This window comes from Bradysia coprophila, chromosome IV, assembly GCF_014529535.1.
Source record: "Bradysia coprophila strain Holo2 chromosome IV, BU_Bcop_v1, whole genome shotgun sequence".
Lineage (NCBI taxonomy): Eukaryota > Metazoa > Arthropoda > Insecta > Diptera > Sciaridae > Bradysia > Bradysia coprophila.
Genome location: NC_050738.1, coordinates 10,692,400 through 10,712,835, shown reverse-complemented (window position 1 = coordinate 10,712,835; position 20,436 = coordinate 10,692,400). Strand labels below are relative to the sequence as shown.

Sequence of the window (20,436 nt, the reverse complement as noted above, 5' to 3'; positions counted from 1 at the left end):
TTTTTATTTACATCTTTAAAAAAAAAATTCTATTTAAAATCGCTTGATAAGATTTTAGTGCAGACAATTGAGTCGTACAACTTTACTATTGCATAGAAAAATAGGTCAGCATCCTCTTAAATTTTTTGTGTAACAGTAACTTATTAACCGTACGAAGAAACACCTTTGGATTTTTGGCTAAAACATGAAGAATCGATTTTTTTAACTGTGAAAATTCTATGTCTCCAGTTTCGTGGCTGATCACAATGTGAATGTGAGATCCTCTCAGAGTTCTACAACAACCAAATACAAAGTATACAGTAGAAGGTTCCAAAAATAACCAAATAAAATTGTACCAAGTCATACAAATCGAAACACTCCGATCCGAAACATGTTTCGAAGACTCTGCAGAATTCTGCGAATCTTGAAGACAGTGATACCGTACATCAAATGCAATGGAGGCGAAGGGAAAATGAATTTTGCCTGGTTTATGGTCCTCATAGACAGAGGACCTCGGCATTGCACGATATTTGTTTCTAAATTTGGTCACCCATGTCAAAAATGGTCTAAAATATCAGTCGATACTGTCCAGAATCTGGAAATAATCTGCAATTCTGGAAAAATTGGTCACTTACATCAAACGCAATGGAGGCGAAACGAAATTTAATTTTGTCTGGTTTATGGCATACATAGACAGAGGACCTGGGCATTGCACGATATTTATTCCAAAACAGGGTCACCCATATCAAAAATAAGTCGAAATATTAGTTTGAAATCAGTCGATACCGTGCAATATTGCACGGTAACGACGGTTTACTCACCATTTTTGACATGGGTGACCAAATTTAGAAACAAATATCGTGCAATGCCGAGGTCCTCTGTCTATGAGGACCATAAACCAGGCAAAATTCATTTTCCCTTCGCCTCCATTGCATTTGATGTACGGTATCACTGTCTTCAAGATTCGCAGAATTCTGCAGTCTTCGAAACATGTTTCGGATCGGAGTGTTTCGATTTGTATGACTTGGTACAATTTTATTTGGTTATTTTTGGAACCTTCTACTGTATACTTTGTATTTGGTTGTTGTAGAACTCTGAGAGGATCTCACATTCACATTGTGATCAGCCACGAAACTGGAGACATAGAATTTTCACAGTTAAAAAAATCGATTCTTCATGTTTTAGCCAAAAATCCAAAGGTGTTTCTTCGTACGGTTAATAAGTTACTGTTACACAAAAAATTTAAGAGGATGCTGACCTATTTTTCTATGCAATAGTAAAGTTGTACGACTCAATTGTCTACACTAAAATCTTATCAAGCGATTTTAAATAGAATTTTTTTTTTAAAGATGTAAATAAAAAATGTAGTTTTGTTTCTGATTTCCCGCATCTCCCTGGGTAATAGAGGTTTTTACACGTCAAATAGCATAGTTTTTTGATACAAATAATACCATTAGCAGCCTTAATGGTAATTTTGCAATGACATTATGAAAAAAAAGGTATGGAAATATTCGCATACTTCGATTAAAGTACTACTCTATTTTTTTCTATTACCCTGCTAGGTGCTTTGGTTGTAAATAATTTTCCTTTTTGGGAAGGGAAAATGGACTTTCCGTCCCTACGAAAAAGTCTTTCCCTCCGTCGTAACGTCATACTACACTCGGGAAGTAATTTGATATATCGTATCACGATGAGTAAAAGTACCTCGGGCTCGGACACTTTTACTCAAATTCCTTCCCTTGTATAGTAATATAATATTTAGCCTTCATTTTTAATCTGTCACAAAATAAACAACATTTTTTGAACAAGTATAAATTTTATGATAAAATAGAAAAAAATTTAAATTTTTAGTTCACTTTAAAATGTAGACAAGTTAGGGATTTATAGAAATTCGCACAAATAATTGTCAAATATTTTATTAAAAATCAATAAACAAGTATAGACGAAACCAAGGTTCTGAAAGAACAGGTTTAGACAATTCTGAGTTGATTACAAATTGCTGCGAAGTTTATATGAAAAATGCAACTTAACAAAAACAAAATTCTTAATTTTCCAAGAAAAATATTTTTTCAAGTTGATTTCTCAAACTATCTGTAGTTAGTGCGTTTATAAAATCTGGAAACATTTGTTTATCGAAACCAAAATTCTATCATAAGTGTCCACCGGCAACTCTCATCTTTTATACTGACAACATAGTAGGGCTGCATACTTTAAAATTTAAACGATCTCTGCATGTATTTGACGTAAATATTTTCTATCAAAAATACAATGAAACTTATACCTATCCCGATGAGGTACAGGTTAAAAACGCCACTTATCATTTTTATCGTAAAAGTAGATTTAAAACTTTCTAATGCCAACGTATCAGGTGGTGGTTTCACTAAGAATCCATTCCATAAGGCAGTTGCCCATTCCAAGTGTTTGCGGTACAATCCATTTTCAAAGATTCTCAAAACAAAATCTTCAACAAAATTTTTGTAATGTGATTTCAGGTTGATTCGATACGATAACAAATCGCAATCTGAGTGTAAAAAAAATGAAAGGCTGAAATTATAATTTGTTCAGCGTGAGTTACATAAGTTTTCCATCATTATTCGTCCAGAATCTCCTTTTTTATATTTCACCAAATTTAAGTAATTATTTGCTAGGTTCTCTTTTACAATGTAAGCGAACGAAAAGTTGAGTGCCAATATTGATGCGCCCAATGTTTCAAAGTTTTTGAAAACGATATTTTTCAGCAGCTTTGGTCTAAAATTATGTAGCGAAAATAAAATTTAGAATTTCTTTTCTTGAACATAGAAATGGTGAACCTTTTCTCTAATAATCGCAACGTCAAATGGGTCTTCAAGGAATCCGGAGCTATAGCGGTTAGATTCGAAGCGATCAATTCATCAATCGTATCGATTTCACTGAACTTATCGTTTACTAAATTATCGTAAATTATTGCGGACAAAGCGATAGTTGTAACGGCTGAAAATCCTTTCACAATATTCGTCCAAGCTGATTCCAGAAAATTGTCGTCTCTAATCACCGCTTGATTGATCAATAAACCAAATGTTTTGTAGCCAATAGCAAACCATTTTCGGTATGGGGCTTTTTCAATTATTATTCGTGCAATTATTAATGTAAACATAGCTAAGCCGATCGATTGGATGTCTCCGTTTCTCGTAACCTTTGTGAGAAAATTGTCTGGTTTCTTTTGCTTGGGTACAATTACCACAACGCATTCCCGCTCGTGAGGATAGAGGGGTTCTGTGCTAAAGTTAAGATTTTTATCTTCGAAATATGGTTGCACAATATATGGTGACATATGTATAGTGATATCGGCTGCAGCAATACTAACATTGGGAATAATAATTCTCCCATCAGACCTCGAATGTTTTAAACTTAAATTTATTTTTACCTCTTGTTGAATACCGTAACATTATTTCTCGTCATAGCGTTTTTGAACTTTTTCTGCCGATTTTCTACGTTAAGTGTTGATCGAACCGTGTCAGCTGAATTTAAAATCCTAGGATATAGTATGGCGATGTCGGACACGAATGTTCCAGTTGCATTTAATAATTTTAATAAAATTGCTGTTATCGAGCCATCAGAACCAATGTAAAAGCAGCTTTTCTTAATAAACGCTACCATGCTTCGTGGAGACGTATATTGAAAGAAAATTGTTAGGTTCTTCGCTTGTTTAAGATACATTGACGAATGAAGGTACGATTGAATGAAGTTTTTAGCATTTCGTCGGTCGAACGGATGTAGTGGCATAATGTCCCTTTTGTGTCGCAATGGATGCAATGCAAGCATCGTTAAATTCTTTATCAAGATCACTTTGTTGCTTATTTGCATCTTGGGCATGTCATCAATATTGATTTTTGTTTTGCTTTTTCGAATATCGGAATCGTCTAGAATCAAGGAAACATCATGGGGATAAATGTTATACTTGATTCCGTCAAGCAAAGCCGCTGTTGTATTCATCAGAAAGATTATATCCAAAATCGGTTCTTCACAACGTTTGCGATTTGTTCTCGGATTTGTTATTTTTGTATTGAAATTCAAAATGTTTGTTGGTCTCTCCCGTTTGTTCAAAGTATTTATTACCATTTCAAGTACAACATTATTTTTGGCTTTAGAACTGTTGGTGGTGAACACATTCACTGTGCGATAGTCGAACTGGCAAAGAAATATTTCAAATATTGATAAAATAGTAAAGTTAGTTACTGTATGGGCTAGCAACATTTTGACTGCAGTATTGCTCTATCAATATCACTAAATGAAATGTATATGAATTGAATTTGAAACCTTTTTTTTACGATAAATTATGCGTAGTTTTTTGATGCGGTTGATGAGCTTTAACAAAGTTCTTTGCCTAGGAAAAACTTTGCCATCAAAGCTATAATTTAAATACGAGAACTAAGTTGAAATTACGAGCGTAATGCGGTGCATATCGCACATAATACTTATTTATATGTCTCTGTGTGGTAAGACAAACATTATACATCGGCTCGGAGAGGTAGTTTGGGTTTATCATTGCATCGACACATAAAAAATTATATGCACCTATGTCCAAGTGTTTATTTTGAAGAGTTGGATTATGATCCGCCCCTTGGCCTAGGATCACAGTCACCAGCTCGTCAAAATAAACACTTGGACATAGGTACATGATAATATATATGGTACAAACGTATCATCTTCTGATATGTATTGTACTCATATTTATTGTGTAAATAAGTACGTTTTCGATTCTTGATAGCTTCAATTATACATATCAAATTAGAACAAACTTTTTTAAGAGAAGTCACATATTTGTCAATAATCTGTCAGCGATTTGTCAGCGCAATCGGTTAAATTTTTATCAGGTTGATTTTGAAAACATATCTGATATCCTACAAAAAAGTGTGAATGGAGGGAAGATTTTTGAGTAAAATTGTTCTATTACGACATTTCCTAACTCGATACCGCTAATATCAAACTTATGTTATGGACAATTTACGTCACCACTACTGTAATGTACTAGGTCTCACAGGCCTGCATGGTTACCTGTTACACAAGTTTTTCATGCTTGCTAAGGGAACCGAGAAAAAATAAATGTAAATTCAAGGAGCGAAAATTTATTTGCATGAAAAACTTAGGACGTCACTCGGAAAAGATTTCGCTTCTTATACACGTGACGTAAAGTCGAAGCATTATAATTTGATCGATTCTATACATTTTTAAATAATTGTAGTTTTCGAAGAAATCATTTCGAAAACATTACAGTATAAAAGCTTACACATGCAAATTAGAGCTGTTTACTCGCGGTATACCTGCGGGTAATCCGTTCAAATGCACGTGTCTAAGCTTTTATACTGTAATGTTTTCGAAATGATTTCTTCGAAAACTACAATTATTTAAAAATGAATTAAATGAGTAGAATCGATCAAATTATAATGCTCCGACTTTAAATAACTATTTTCCTGGTTTTATGAAGTACCAAAGAAATAATGGTATTTATTAGTGAACGCCAAATAAATATGGTTAAAAATGAAACTATCAATTTTCTGGTTTTCGTTTGTTCCAAAAAATTGTTGTTTTGCTTGGTCAGTAATTCAACATTAACAAAACGTTGTATTGCTTCGACTTGACCAAAATTGTTGAAAAAATTGTTGGTCAAGTCCAAGCAATTACAACGTTTTGTTAATGTTCGTAAAGTATGTTCACTCAAAAAATACTGCTGGAGAGGGATTACGACATCAGAGCAAAAAAGTTCTGACGGATTTTAGTCAAACAAAATGCCATCGTGTATCACATGATCTCAGGACTCCGTTATAGTAATCAGTTTTTTAATCGGCTATATCGGCTTGGGGATAAGGGTTTGAAAAAACGTTTGCTGCCGTTTCATCACATCCTTTTTTAAGACTCTTATCGCCAAGCCAATGTAGGACCGATAAAAAAATAATTACTGTTCAAGAGTCCTGAGGTCATGTGCTACACGATGGCATTTTAGTTGACTAAAATCCGTCGAGTAAAAAATTAATTATTTTTCTGATGACATTGGTTTTGTTGCAGCGACATCTTTTAATGAGATAGTGAATCGTTCTCTATCGGCAGAGTTTTGATTGAATAGAGAAAAGAGATCTGATGTCGTAATCCCTCTTCTGAACAGTTAAAACGACTCTGTTTTCTGCAAGACTCTGACCCTAAAAGTTGTCTATGTATTCTGCTTGCAAGTTTGTGAGTCTTGTGAAAAGTATGAGTTACATACCGCTCAGAAACATGTGAGTCTTGCGAAAAGTATCAGTCTTGTAAAAAGTATTAGTTACGTAGGTAATGTTCAGAAGTGTATGAGTCTTCTGAAAAGTATGTTGAATTAACATAGTCCACTACAGAGCCTGATATTGGGGAAATAGTTCTTTAGGTTCCCAAAAATTCCGTAAATTCCAACAACAAAAAATCGAAACATATTGAAAACAATAAAATGAAAGCAAAATAAAATGTTCGCTTCTGGTTTTTGACAATTGAATTTCAATTGGTTGAAGCGTTCAAAGGTGAAAGCATGTCCCGAAAACAGTTTTTCGGCAGTAATTCAAGAAATAATTATTTTCAAATTATTGTATGTTGTCCTAATGTCGGCCTTGGAAAGACCAAAAGGTAGAGTTTACGCACTGGCTGGTTGGTGCCAGTACATCCACGACAGTTATGCGGATACTATCTTTTTTATGTCGCTATTTGGTATGTTGAGTTTCACATTTTCAAATTAACGAAATCGACTTTCCTATTTCTAAATTTTCTTTTAGTGTGTTATGAACCTTATATGATGCGTTACTTTTTTTAGTTATTGCTATGTTGTTTGTACCAAATCACGGTACTTTATTATGTGCCATTATACAAATCTAATTTAGTATGAGTGTACAGTCCAACCAAACACTCTCACTTTCAGTGTATATTTGAATATCAGAATTTGAATAATCTATCTCTGTGTAGTATTTTGTAATTGAAAAAAAAAGTATTTCGCTAAAGGCCCGATGTATCATGCGTGAATGCTCGTTATTAAATTTTCGTATTTCAATACGTTTAATCACTGTTCTCTACAAAACAGATTCAGTATAAGGACAAACACTGAACGGAACTAATCAATTTCTTGCGTTATTCTCGATAGAGGTAGATATTCTTGGTCATAAGACTGTGATCTGTGAATTATTTCATTTCTAATCATCATCAGTGTTATAAATTGTTATAATTTAATGATTAATTAGATGAAAGTGAAGTAAAAGTGATTTTTTAGACAGAAAATGAAATATGAGTGTACTAGCACAGCACATACAGAATTAGAACCACATATTCAATTCATATTCTTGGAGATAGTTATGAATGAATAAAATCTGTTTCTATGTGTGTTTTATAATGATGAGACTCTTATGTATGCCTTCATTCACTAGTATGCTACGCTACATACACTAAATTGATAGAGACGGATGAATGAGACGTGTATTTCTCGAACGTACTACTCCTTGCATGAAAATGCATTATATTTTGTTGTGTGAATGTTGTTTTGATCGAGCATGTGTTTTACGACGCAAGGGAATGTACCAATTTTCATTGATTCGAGTGTCGTCTTTAAGTTTTTAGACCCGTGCGAAGTATTGGGGTCCTATAGGTTTACCACAAAATTTGTAATACGTCGAGTTCGACTTCCCGAGGAAGGAGAAACCTATTTTGGTTGTCCAGAGATGCCAAATCAGCGTATTGCGTACACAATTCGAACGGGTCCATCCTTATGTTTTTGTACTGATAAGACTGTATCACTTCGACTGTTCAATGTTAATTTATTTTTTCAATCTGCTGTTTTCGTGTTATAATATAAGTTATAACAGATTTGTTGTGGTGATTTAAAATATGTTTTACTTCAGTCAAGTTCATCAACAAAGTTACAAGGCATCTGGCTGGCCACACATATTACGTACATTGATTGCGTTTTTTACGTAGTGTGATAATATATTAAGGAATTGCATTACTGCGCGTTAATTTTTGTTAAACTTTATGACTCACACTTTTTGGAATAGTGATGATGAGTGAAAATTGTTTCAATCGAAAAATTTTGTCTGTTTCAGATCTGAAAAACAAAATGTTACTGCCGACTGATTCAACTCGCTCAATAGTCTTTATAATACTGCTACTTAACACAAATTTCAATTTGATCAGTGCATCGAAGTGTAATCGAACTCCCGAGGGTCATGGAGCATTAAATACACCGGCAGACGGAAGATTTCGCATACGAATTGTAGAAAATGACGAGAAATATACGCCGGGAAAAACTTATACTAGTAAGTCTACCAGATAAGTCTGAATGAATGCCTATTTTGAGTACGATTATGCTCGTTCCAGTTAAGCTAGAAGGAATTGATATTGGACAACGAACAGCGGTGCCAGCGTTGAAATACAAATTTTCTGGATTTATGTTGGTTGTTGAGAATATGTCCAATGAATCAATGGGGGTGAGTTCAAAGTTAATTTTAAAATTCAAGGTAAATGAGAAGACCGGAGAGCGAGGTAATTGTGATAGGGTACTGGTATAGTCTATCACATGCTTGTATCTGGAATTATCACTATAAAAAACGACGACTATAGTACATTTTGAAGTTAAGATGAACTTAAAAAAAATCGGTATATTTTCGAGTCATACCGTAGAACAATTTATTGCTTAGAATCATGTTTTACGTCGATTGAAAATAACTTGCCAAAACTTCAATGCCCCATTCAGTGATCGAATTCGTTACTTACGCCGCCAGTATGCAGTGTTATTTGAAGCAACTGCATAATGGCTATTTGTGACATCGACTACAAAGTACTTTATTGCCTATCCACCCGGAATATTGTTGTTACACGTACATTTCCCACCCGCGGAAAGCGGTCGTTACATGTGGGAACTTTTTCATTACATCACAAGTGAAGGAATATTCATATGAATAGTACATTACTATGCAAGGGAAGTAAAGTGATATCTCGTATCCAGATGAGTAAAAGTAACCGAGGGCTTTAGCCCGAGGTACATTTAGTCATCGTGATACGAGATATCACTTTATTTTCCGTGTGTAGTACGACGTTTTACTATGCGAGTGATGTAAAGGCCTATGCCTATGCATGTAATAGCCTTATTACATGCACCAGCATAGTAAAATTCATTACATATCAGGAGATTTTCATTACATACCAGCAGAATTTCATTACTTATCAGCAAAAATGTAGCACGTGAAATATTCTTTAGCACTGAGAAACAATACTCGCGATGGTATTTTAGTTATAATATGACAAACTTTGTCACTTGAATTAATTGCACACCAATCTAAGCAAATTCATTAAAAAAAAATAAAAACACAAAAATAAGTGACGGCCATTTTGTCTATAGCCATAATTTCAATTTATTCAGTTTCGACGAACACCTACGGCCAAACAATTTTAATTTTTTCATTTTTCACTTATTTTCAAAAACAATCAGCACTTTTGTCTTTATTATCATGTATTCACTTTACTTCACAGCAAAATTTATTGTAACACCACCAAAATCGACAAATATTACGCAAAATATGAATCTAGCACTTCACAAAAACAAAACAGTCGAAGTAGTTTGTCAACATGTCATCAAAATAGTAGTGTTGCCAGTGATGCTTTCGGTATTAATGTTATGAAGAAGTGTGAGCCGATTTCATGAGCAGACTAGATTCGTTTATAAACATTTCAATGCAGCACAATAGATTTGTTTTGTTGGTTTTGTGCTATCGGTATTTTTTATGTTTATTATTAGTCTGGCAGTGAATGAAATAGCGCGACATAAATGTTGTGAAATTATACATTAATTTAGAATAATCTTTTGATATTCAAGAATCTGCTAGTTGTCTTCTGGAACACTTTTGGTTTTGAACTGTCAGGTCCTTGGGTGGGAAAATGTACTCGTAACAACAATATAGATCATTGTCAATGTCGTTTGAGATGTCAAATGAGCTGTCATTTTCACAAAGCTAACCACAATGTTAGAAAAATTTATATGGAGCTGTCATTGTTTGAGGTTAGCTTTGTGAAATTGACAACTCATTTGACACTATTTTGAGAGAAAAACCGTTATTTGACACTGATCTATTCCGGGTGGATAGGCAATAAAACAGCATACATTGGATGCTGCTTGGTAGTTCATTACACTCGGAATCAATTTTGTGAACTCACGAACTCACTCGTGTGGTTTTAAGCAACTCGCTTTGGAAACGGTTATTTTGACTCATGTAGTTGCATACCTCGCCTTCGGCTCGGATATGCAAACTCTACACTTGTCAAAATAACCGTTTCCAAAGCTTGTTGCTTAAAACCACACTTGTGAGTTCGGCTCGTATCACAAAATTGATCCCTCATGTAATGAACTACCTCCGCAGCATCCAATGTAATCTACTATTATTAGGCGTTAGATTGAGGCAGCTCTCTAGTAACCGCACACACATTGTTTACATAATTAGGGTGCCAAAAATCGCTTGCAAATTTAATTATTTTAAAAGTGCATGAATACAGTGTATTTTAGTGGTTGTTAGAGTTAGCTGTCTTGGACAGAGGCATCTAAAGTTTGCAAATTAGATTATGATGCTGAGTTGCATAAAATAGTAAAGTAAAAAATTTGTATGCAACTCTAGATCATAATGTTCGAAAACTGCGAACTTTACACCGATCTGTTCCATACAACGTTGTGTGAATCTCTGTGCGAGGTCTGCGAAGTACTTGATTAGGCTCACGATGTGGCCTGATTCAGTATGATTCATATATCAGTCTTGATTTCAGTTCAATTTGTTTCAAAGCCCTTTACACGGTGAGCTTGAAATTTTTTTTATTTGACCTCTCGTGGACATGAAATGTTTTTAGTGGTTTTTGTAGAGGGCGGCAGCACGAGTAGGAATAACATAACAAGAAAATATCTCGATGGGAAAATTTTTAACTAGATCGATTTTTCGTTTTTCTGTGCCCTGCAGGAAGCTTCGAAATTTTTTTGGACCCTACTGGTGACTTGTTTGATCACAAAAATATAGTTACTGTTTAGCCTGAGGTCTAGGCTTTACAGCGATACCAATCATGACATTCATGACTACCAAGAAACATCTTTTATGAAGGAAAGTCATTCTACTATGTCGATGTGAATTTTAAAGGCTGTATCATACGTGGATTACTTTTATTTTCTCTTAAAAAGTATTTTTAGTTAATTAACATAATGTAAGGGGTTAATAAAAGGTTAAAGGATGAGCTTGGATTTCATTCTGACAAAATCTTTGTTGGTACACCTGAACGACCACCCAAATTTCTTCGTATAATGTCTTATTTTTTAGTGGAAACAACTAAAATGTTGCAGAATTAGCTTAGAATGACTATTGGAGAAACTACGAACGAAACAAAAGAAAGGTTTGTTAATTTTTGAGTCGAGATAATGCAGTTTACTCATGGGTGCAATTTACAAAGAAACCTATTTCGAGTTAAAAATCTTCTTTCGACCTTTTATTAACGCCTTAAATTATGTAAAATAACTAAAAATAATTTATAAGAGAAAATAAAAGTAATCCACGTATGATACAGCCTTTAAAATTCACATCGACATAGCAGAATGACTTTCCTTCATAAAAGATGTTTGTTGGTAGTCATGAATGCCATGATTGGTATCGCTGTAAAGCTTAGACTTCAGGCTAAACAGTAACTATATTTTTGTGATGAAACAAGTCACCAATAGGGTCCAAACAGTTTTCGAAGCTTCCTGCAGGGCACAGAAAAACGAAAAATCGATCTAGTTAAAAATTTTCCCATCGAAATATTTTCTTGTGATGTTATTCTTACTCGTGGTGCCGCCCTCTACAAAAACCACTAAAAACATTTCATGTCCACGAGAGATCGAATAAAAATTTTTTCAAGCTCACCGTGATTTAAATCGATTTTAAGTAATTCTTTGATTTCAAGTGTTTTTCTATCGTAGGTAATCCTAGCAGCGATATGGATTTGTACTTACCAGATTACCAAATTTTAAGGATGGACTCGCCCTGATTTTTGTGTTATCACGTTTTTATGACTTAGAAATTCACGTTACCTTATCACACCGCGGATATTTATAATTCTTTTATTTTCTCTTCTTTTCACATTATTTTACACATCCTGTTAGTTTTGGCCTCTTCTTCCTCCTCAAGTTTCTCCACTTTCCGTTTCAGCATCTTATATTGGACGGAATCTTTTTCAAGACGTTTTTTCTCGTACATTTTATGCAGAGACAGCTGACGTCCAAGTGCTTTATTTTCTATGTCCGCAATTTTCTTCGCCTGAAGAAGATTGCGACATTCCAGTTCAAGTGTGCCGCATTGTTCGATGATTTTCCAATATTCGGTTCTCAAATGATTATTGAGTTCTTTATGCTCAGTAATTAGTTGGTCGTACATTTGGTGACGCTGCTCTAGAGCAAAATTTTTGTTTTATAATTTACGATGTCCGCTTCTAATGAATTGATTCGCTGACTCTCGGCTTCGTCGCGTCGTAATCCTCCTTCGGTAGATGGAAATTAATTTTCCATTGATCGTTGTGGTCATTTTGATCTTGATTTTGAATTGTATATTCGTTTGCCTCTGTGAGTTGCAGAATCGTGAGTTTGACCTCCCGTAGCTCTTCAGTTTGTGATTTCCAATCGGGCTGGTGTGGACTCACGTTCGGTTACTGTTGCAGAGCCATAGTCAGTCAACTCCAGAATTTTGTCGTCATGACATTGCATAGAAAGTTGGTTTGCTCTGTTCAATCGATTAACAGCGTCAACCAATTCGTCATGGTACTTAACTGTAACAAAAAAGGGAAAGTTGAGGACTTCACACAATTCTTGAGATTTTGGTAAATTCGTGTCTCTTCGTAAATGTGACGCTACTCCTTTATCTTACTTACAAAATAACTGATATCGCTGAGGGTGACGCATTGTGCGCCGTACGCAAAAGTTTTATCAACAAAAAATTGACCCAAAAAATTTTGCAAAAATTAATTTGCGTCACAAGTGGCAGATGATTCGGTTTTCTTCCGTTTAAATTCTTTCAGTAAATTTTTCAACCATTTTCTTAACAATAGGCTCCTCATATATTGAAAGAAAACGTGTGTTCCATGCTGAATATCATGGACCACAAATTGCACAAAAAAAACATAAAAACGGTAAATACATTTTTAAATGGAATTTGCAAAAGTATACAGAGAAAGGAATGGACACTTGGCATTGATTTTTTAGGCTTCATAATTTCATTATGATATAAATATCAGTTTCAGTTTCCAGTGAACATTACGTAACTTAGATCACATTTTGTATGGTAAATTGATTGCACTTACTTATTTGAGATGCTCTTTTAATTTTAATTTCACAACAAAATTCGACACAGTATGCACCTAATTGACTATTGATATTGAAACGATTCGATCGACACGGAGATCACTGATCAATTGTAGCCAGATTGAGATACCGTTTATTTTGTTATTGTGTGCGGGTGACGCTATAATGTTATGAAATGATTGCATAGATGAAGCGAAGCCGTATTCGTCCTGCTCTACATTTTATGTAAATTCATCTCGATATGTAACCAAATGAAAAAAACACGTACGACTGAGATGCAATACAACAAAATTTATGAGGGATTCTTTTGAATTTCGACTGACCGAAATCGAAGCTATTTTTTCCGGGACTTTTTTTTATATATGTCTAATTAGACCTTGGTGCCTAAGCTTCAAAACCAGTTTTAGACATTTTTGATTTTCCATACCTGGTTGGTGGTAAGCGGTGAAAAGTCGAAAAATAGGGTTTCTTAGTCTAGATTTCATTTCCGTTAGGTGGCGAGAACACGGGCATGTATGGGCTTGTTGGAAAGCTGAGGTCGATTACTCCTGGGGCAAATATTAATTTAAAAAAAAATTGATGATGAACAGCCGAAAATATGACATTCGGAAAATTTCTTAGAATCGATGGAGCCTCGGTGAACTTTGACGAGTGCTGTGACCTCACAAATGCAATTATTTGATAAAATTATTATTTATTATGAATGTAGAGGACCTCAGATTTACAGCAATATGCCAATATGCAATGAAAGTAGATAAGTAGGTATGGCCAGTCCATACAAGTCGGAGCACATACGGATTTGCATGGCGCCACCTCAAACGAACTCATTTCAAGTGGAAATTTGCACTAGAAATGAGTTCGTTTGAGGTGGCGCCATGCAAATTCGCATGTGCTAATGCTAGAACAAATTTGAACGTTTGGCCATACCTATCTATTTACTTTCATTGCCAATATGTAGTAGTTTATCATCAAATTTTTTGAATTTAATAATTGCACCGGGAGCACTCGACCTTACCTTTCCACCGAACCCATACACGCCCGTTTTTCGAAACCACATTTTTCGACTTTTGGCTTACCACCAGCCAGGTAGTCATTATAAAAAAGTCCCGGAAAAAATTGCGCCGATTTCAGTCAGTCGAAATTCAAAAGAATCCCTTGCGGGGGACGAATCAAATTTTAAACGCAATGTTCAGAACTTACTTGCTAACAGGTGGATAGTTAGTTGAAAGTATATGAAATAGGACATATTTTTAAGAAATTGGTTGCACGAAATTACACATCCAGAGCCTAATAAAGTATTTCGCACTCGATGTCATAACTAACTAAATTTAAATCAGTCTGAAATAGTTCGATCGAATGAAATAATAAAACTTTTCTCATGTTATGCTGGTCAATCTGGTCAAAGGATAATCAATGATTTATGATCGGAGACTGTTCGTTTCCGTACTACATATGCACGCACATCTAAAATGTAAAGTGTTTTTACAGGATCATTCAATTTTAACAGTTGGTACTATGTCAATACCTGAGGGAGATACATTAACCAAAATAACTTGTTCGAATATGGTCTCACACACCACAACCACATCGAAAAGTGAAATTCAAGTAAATATTTTTGTGTCCTGATTACGATCGTAGCAGAGCAACGCGCTTCAAGCATGAGTGGTACTCTAAATAGGGCGCTGAAACTGGGCAATTTGCTAAACAAATGTGAAACACCTGTAAAAGGCAGTTTCAAACAAAATATTTCTCTATTTGGTAGCTGTCGACTATGATCACATTTGCTTGAAGTGCGTTGAACAGAGAAATCATAAAATACGACGGCCGTCGCTCTTTTACATTTCTCTGAACTCTGAATCAAAGCAATAACACTGCCGAATGCCATTTCGTAGATAAAGTGGAAAGCTCCGCAAGTTGGTAGCGGTTGTGTTGTTTTTAAAGCAACTGTAATTGAACATCGAGATGTCTGGTACATGGATGATGGACCACTGACGAAAGAATTTTGTGAAGAACAGCGTTTCGATGACGAATTTAGTGTTCCGGTAAAATGTACTGCTTGTACTGAGGCGAAATACGAGCTCACATTTGAAGGTCTTTGGTCAAGGAATACACACCCGAAAGATTTTCCATCCAATGTGTTCAGTACGAAATTCAGTGACATTATTGGTGCAAGTCACACTGCTTCTTACAGGTAGAAGCCAAAGTAATTTTCCTATTTTCGTGTTCTTAAACACTTACATTTAGTTTTTGGAAATATGGTGAAACTGCATCCGACGGTTTAAAGCAAGTTGCCGAAAATGGCTTTACTACCGAATTGGAAGAAGAAATAAAGTCACAAGTATTTTCTTTTTTCGTAAATTTGATCTTCCACTCATTTTAACCATTTCTTCTTCACAAAGAGTAGCGAGATTCGAACTATCATTAAAGCGAAAGGGCTCGAACACCCAAATTTAGGAGGAAAAACGTTTGCTGTATTTCGCGTTGACCGGGATCACAGTAAATAAATCATTCTAAATAACTTGCTGCTGGTTTTCTAGACAGAGGCATACTTTCAGGCCAGTTATCTTTCGTTTCAATGATTCATCCATCACCGGACTGGTTCCTTGGTGTCTCTGGACTAGAACTTTGCACAGAGGAGGGTGGTTGGATTGAAAGTAGAACGTTAGACCTATGTCCATGGGATGCAGGAACTGGTTAGTGTAACAGTTTTCAGTTGTAGTTCAACTATTAACATTTAAGTATAGATTCGGGACCTAAATACGACTCACCTAATGAACCAACAATTCCTCGAGAATTTATTCGCCGCATTCGTGCAGATTATCCAAACGATCCTAGGTCACCGTTTTATGATCCGAATTCCAATCTGAAGCCACTAGCCCGTCTCTATGTATCTCGGCAAAGGGTATACGAAAAAGACTGTCCGGCCGAGACTGGTGAGTGTGACGAACAAATATTTGATTCGAATCAATTTCGGTCTAATATTATGTGTAGATGATTCGTCACAAGAGGAATGTGCTACTGGTTCTTGGGAAGAAACAGACGAATGCGATGTGCAATGCGGTAAAGGAAACAAACATCTACAGAGGCACTATTTGAACGAGCATTTGGCTATACAGGCAGGTTGTAATGTAGAATTAACAAGAGAAGAAACTTGTTATGGTAGAAATTGTGGAAACCACCGTTCCGGTAAGTGGGTTTGATGGCTGAAAAATGTATCAATATAATCAACAAAATAATCTGATTCTATCAGATGAATCCGAAGAAGCCACTCAGCCATCATGTGCATTAACCGGATGGAGTGATTGGAGTGAATGTTCGGTAAGATGTGGTGGGACTGGACATCGGACTAAAACTCGTAGTTATCTGCAGAGATCCTCAAAGGAATATTGTCAGGTAATAATATCAAATCGAAAATAAAATTCCCTTTACGTTTGGATTGTCCGTGAATAACATCGTTCGTTTAAAAGTCCTTGCCCAACGCTGAATCATTGGAGCTCCTCAAACCATGTAATAATCCATGCTCTGGTACAACGACTAATTTACACAATAGAGGAGAAGAGGATCAGGTAAAGCGTTAAGCACTTTCTATTCCACATTACAATACAATGGTGGGTCACAGCTTGAAAATTCAGAACTGACCCATTAATATAATAGAGTGTTAAACGGAGGGCGAAGATCAATAGAACAGCGCTCCCACAGTGTCCTACTTTCCTACTTTGTCCTACATTTTGAAAATTCGTCCTACTTGTCCTACTGTCCTGCGTAGGACGTTTTTGCTTAACCATTATTCTCATACATTTCTATAAAAATAAAACGTTTATTCGCTTCCTACTGTAGTCTGCAGTCGAATATAATGACCAATGTACATGGAGAGTCAACTTGTACGTGAAAATCACAACCTCGCAATCTGTTAAAAAGGTTATCTTAGTGTAGATCTGGTAGTTTCGGATAAAGACGAGAATTACTCTTCTGTGACTTACATTTTCCTTCTCATTCGTGGAAAGAACAATTTTGCGACAATGTGTGAATGGATTCACACATTGTATGAATGATTCGCAAAAAATTCAAAATTCAAAATAAAATAGGAACAAACAGAGTTTAGACACTCTTCCCTAACCCAGGACTCACGTTAAGTGAATGAATTGAGAAAAAAAGGCTGTTTCGACCTCGAGAACTAGCGGCGGTCCAAAAACCAGAGTGGACTGACTATCTTCAGTTGTTTCCTCTAGCCTCTTACACAAAACAGCAGTAAATCTTTCAATCCACGCCATTAGTCGTATAAATTTATACGTCAGAGAGAGCTTTTTTCCCTTTGTTACGATCTGTCAGTTTTTCTATTTTTCGATTTACTATGGAAATGAAAACTAAAATTGAGATATCTTTGCTGTTTTAAGTGGTTTTTCATATTTTTTTGGACCAAAATGTTTTAAAGTGTGTTTGGAATCGATTGACATTAACAAAATATAATAAAATAGAAAAAAATATTTTCACACAATCTGTCAAACATTTTTTATGTAAAATGGTCACAAAATCGTTTATTTTGACAGATGGAATAGACCGACTTTTGATCCCAACTGTCACAATTGAACTAGCGTTAGAAAGTTTACAATAGTATTTTACATGACTAGGGATAAAAAGATGAAAAGTAGAGTTTTCGTGTGAATTATGTTGATCCGAGGCGAAGCCTCGGTCAATAAACACACGAAAACGAGACTTTTCATTTTTATCCCGAGTTATGTAATGGATTTTACATGCTGAGGGCGTCGAAAGAAGTGCTTAAAACATGAAAAGTACGGTTTTCGACGCATGTAGCATGTAAAAGTTATTGCCATCTACTGATGGAAAATCAGGTGTCAAAGAAAGCTACATTCAAAAAAAAGAGAAGTAGAAGTAGTCACAGTCAACAATTGAATCTTGTTCAATGGAGTCATATTTGATTCATAGGATCATAGGTCATAGGTCATAGGTCATGATATTGGAGATTTCTTGTTTCCGTCATTCCGAAAGTCTTGAAATTGGTGCTTGTCAGCAGGAAGAAGTCAAGCATGAGTCCGAGAAAAGAGGAACAAGAAAGGTAGAATGTTGTAGTTAGGTCGGGCACCGAAATAAAAATATGAACTATGAAGAAGTCCTATCACTCTTCATGTGAAAATATTGTCCTCAATGTCCTACCGAAGGACAGGAAATTTTTAGTGGGACCACTGATGGAATTTGACCGGCTTTGAGGCCAATGTTTAAAAAATTTTCAATGGAAAATAAATCAAAATTCAAAGCTCAAATTTTCAAATTATGAATTTTGTATCTTCTCTTATTTTAACACTGCCCTCAAGATCAGTTAAGTGTAACCTAGCCAAAATCTCCCTCCGTTTACAGTCAATAGAAAATATTTATTCGTTATGTGGATTAACACTCTTTTAATTCCAGTTTTTAGACGTAATAAACTAAGTGTTAATAATACCGAACCGCTTGACATATTAAACAAAAATCATTAGCGCGACATTTACCAAAGTCTAACCAAGATATCAGAATTCTAGTGTCATAAACTCGGTCATAAAATTACCTGTCAATGAAATAATTCCAGCAAACCACAGTACTGCTTCTAGCATGAACGTGCTTTGGTCAAACGCTTACAATCATTGTGATGGGGTATCGACAACAGCAATATTAACATCATCGCCTTCAAGGGTTTTTTTTTTGCTTTTATATTGTGCTTCACCATACTTTTTTACTTCATTAACGTCGTAACGTCAAAGTTAACGTCGTATGCTTAAATGCGTTGGCTTCACAAAACCTTCATCCCATAGAGTTACACTCGAGAGATGGCATGGTGGCGCTGTCATTTTTGAACATGTCTGGGTGCCCATGTAATTTTTGGGTGCCGATTAGCATCAGCACCAACATGCCACCTCTCGAGTTTAACTCTATGCTTCATCCATTAATGCCTCTGGAATGCAGCACTTTGATCTCATTATGCGTCAACATAATTAACATTTGAATGACTAATATTCAGAATGCAGACAGTGAGGAAGTAAACAATAAACAGGAAAAAGGAGAAAATGAAGCCAGGGAAGACAGAAAATGTCAAACATCAGGTTGGTCACGATACGGACCATGTTCTGTAGCTTGCGGTGGTGGATTTCAAATTAGGTAATTACATAATTGGAAAATCACAAAAAAAACTAACATTTCAAATCCTTTTGGAATATCTAGAACCAAAACAGCCAAGTCTGGCATATGTGAAGAAAGTGATTTACAGCAAAAAAGAACTTGTAACGAATTCGAGTGTGATGTGCCACGTAAGAACTTGCCTTAAAAGTACGGTTATAATGATAAATTAACTTGATTTTTTTCTATGTAGCATATTGTAGAGAGTTTCCGGACGTAGATCCTTGCACCAATGTAACAAATAGGTGGCTGTACAACTGGGATGAAAAACGTTGCGAAATATTCAGTTATGGGTGTGGTGAACATCAGAATAGATTTTTGACATACGAAAATTGTTCGAAAACTTGCTCAGAATGGAATCCCATGTTTGAAATAGAAAAGAATCAATTACTTGAGGAACAGAGAAGACGGGATGATAGAAAGGGTAGTCGAAGAGGTTAGAAATCACGTAGATTAATCATGAGTGTGAGATTATGTTGAATAAAGAACATTGTTAATAAACTAGTTTCTGAATTGATTTACGGAGTGAACACTTTCTTTATACTAACGGATTACGCTTCAAACAATTCTGTTCATCTCAAATACAATTACATGACTAAGATAAGATGGAAAGATGAAAAGTAGAGTTTTCGTATGAATTTTGTGAGCCACCAAAAGTTGACTGCGAATAGAATCTGCAAATTAAATTCCTCAGGTTAAGTTCGAAGATGGACTATAACGGATGGGTGATCTTAGAGATATTCCCAAAAGAATTTTTCTCTCGTCCCTTGATAGCACGAAAACTTGTGTAATACCAATTTTATGCCTACCACGCGCGAAAGTTGAATTACACGTAAATATTCACGAAAGATGAACCGAAAATATTCCACATGTAATCGATCATTTTCACAGGGGAAAATTTCTATGTAATGTTCAATTTTCGCATGGAATGGGCAGTAAAATTCATTCCACAA

General features: G+C 35.3%; 1 protein-coding gene across 2 annotated transcripts; it reads left to right on the top strand.

The window, feature by feature from the left end:
• Positions 1 to 6,987: 6,987 nt before the first annotated feature.
• Positions 6,988 to 19,984, top strand: LOC119066191 (spondin-1-like). 2 transcript variants are annotated; one of them, XM_037168506.1, is made up of 15 exons: positions 6,988 to 7,113; positions 8,064 to 8,276; positions 8,338 to 8,447; positions 14,807 to 14,923; positions 15,211 to 15,509; positions 15,563 to 15,656; positions 15,718 to 15,814; positions 15,874 to 16,011; positions 16,063 to 16,251; positions 16,310 to 16,504; positions 16,569 to 16,711; positions 16,786 to 16,884; positions 19,329 to 19,465; positions 19,529 to 19,614; positions 19,677 to 19,984. In XM_037168506.1, the coding sequence occupies exons 2-15, from the start codon at positions 8,078 to 8,080 to the stop codon at positions 19,922 to 19,924; spliced, it is 2,151 nt and encodes a 716-aa protein (XP_037024401.1). In that variant the 5' UTR covers positions 6,988 to 7,113; positions 8,064 to 8,077; the 3' UTR covers positions 19,925 to 19,984. The 2 variants fall into 2 exon arrangements, with proteins under 2 accessions (XP_037024401.1, XP_037024400.1); XM_037168505.1 differs by lacking the exon at positions 6,988 to 7,113 and adding an exon at positions 7,833 to 7,912.
• The last annotated feature ends 452 nt before the right edge of the window (positions 19,985 to 20,436 follow it).

Excerpts from the sequence above, each read along its gene's own strand:
- LOC119066191 (XM_037168505.1), top strand. The coding sequence starts at position 7,849 with ATGTTTTACTTCAGTCAAGTTCATCAACAAAGTTACAAGGCATCTGGC. Across the intron at positions 15,510-15,562 it reads AGTCACACTGCTTCTTACAG|TTTTTGGAAATATGGTGAAA; the intron begins GTAGAAGCCAAA and ends ACTTACATTTAG. Across the intron at positions 16,885-19,328 it reads ATAGAGGAGAAGAGGATCAG|AATGCAGACAGTGAGGAAGT; the intron begins GTAAAGCGTTAA and ends ACTAATATTCAG.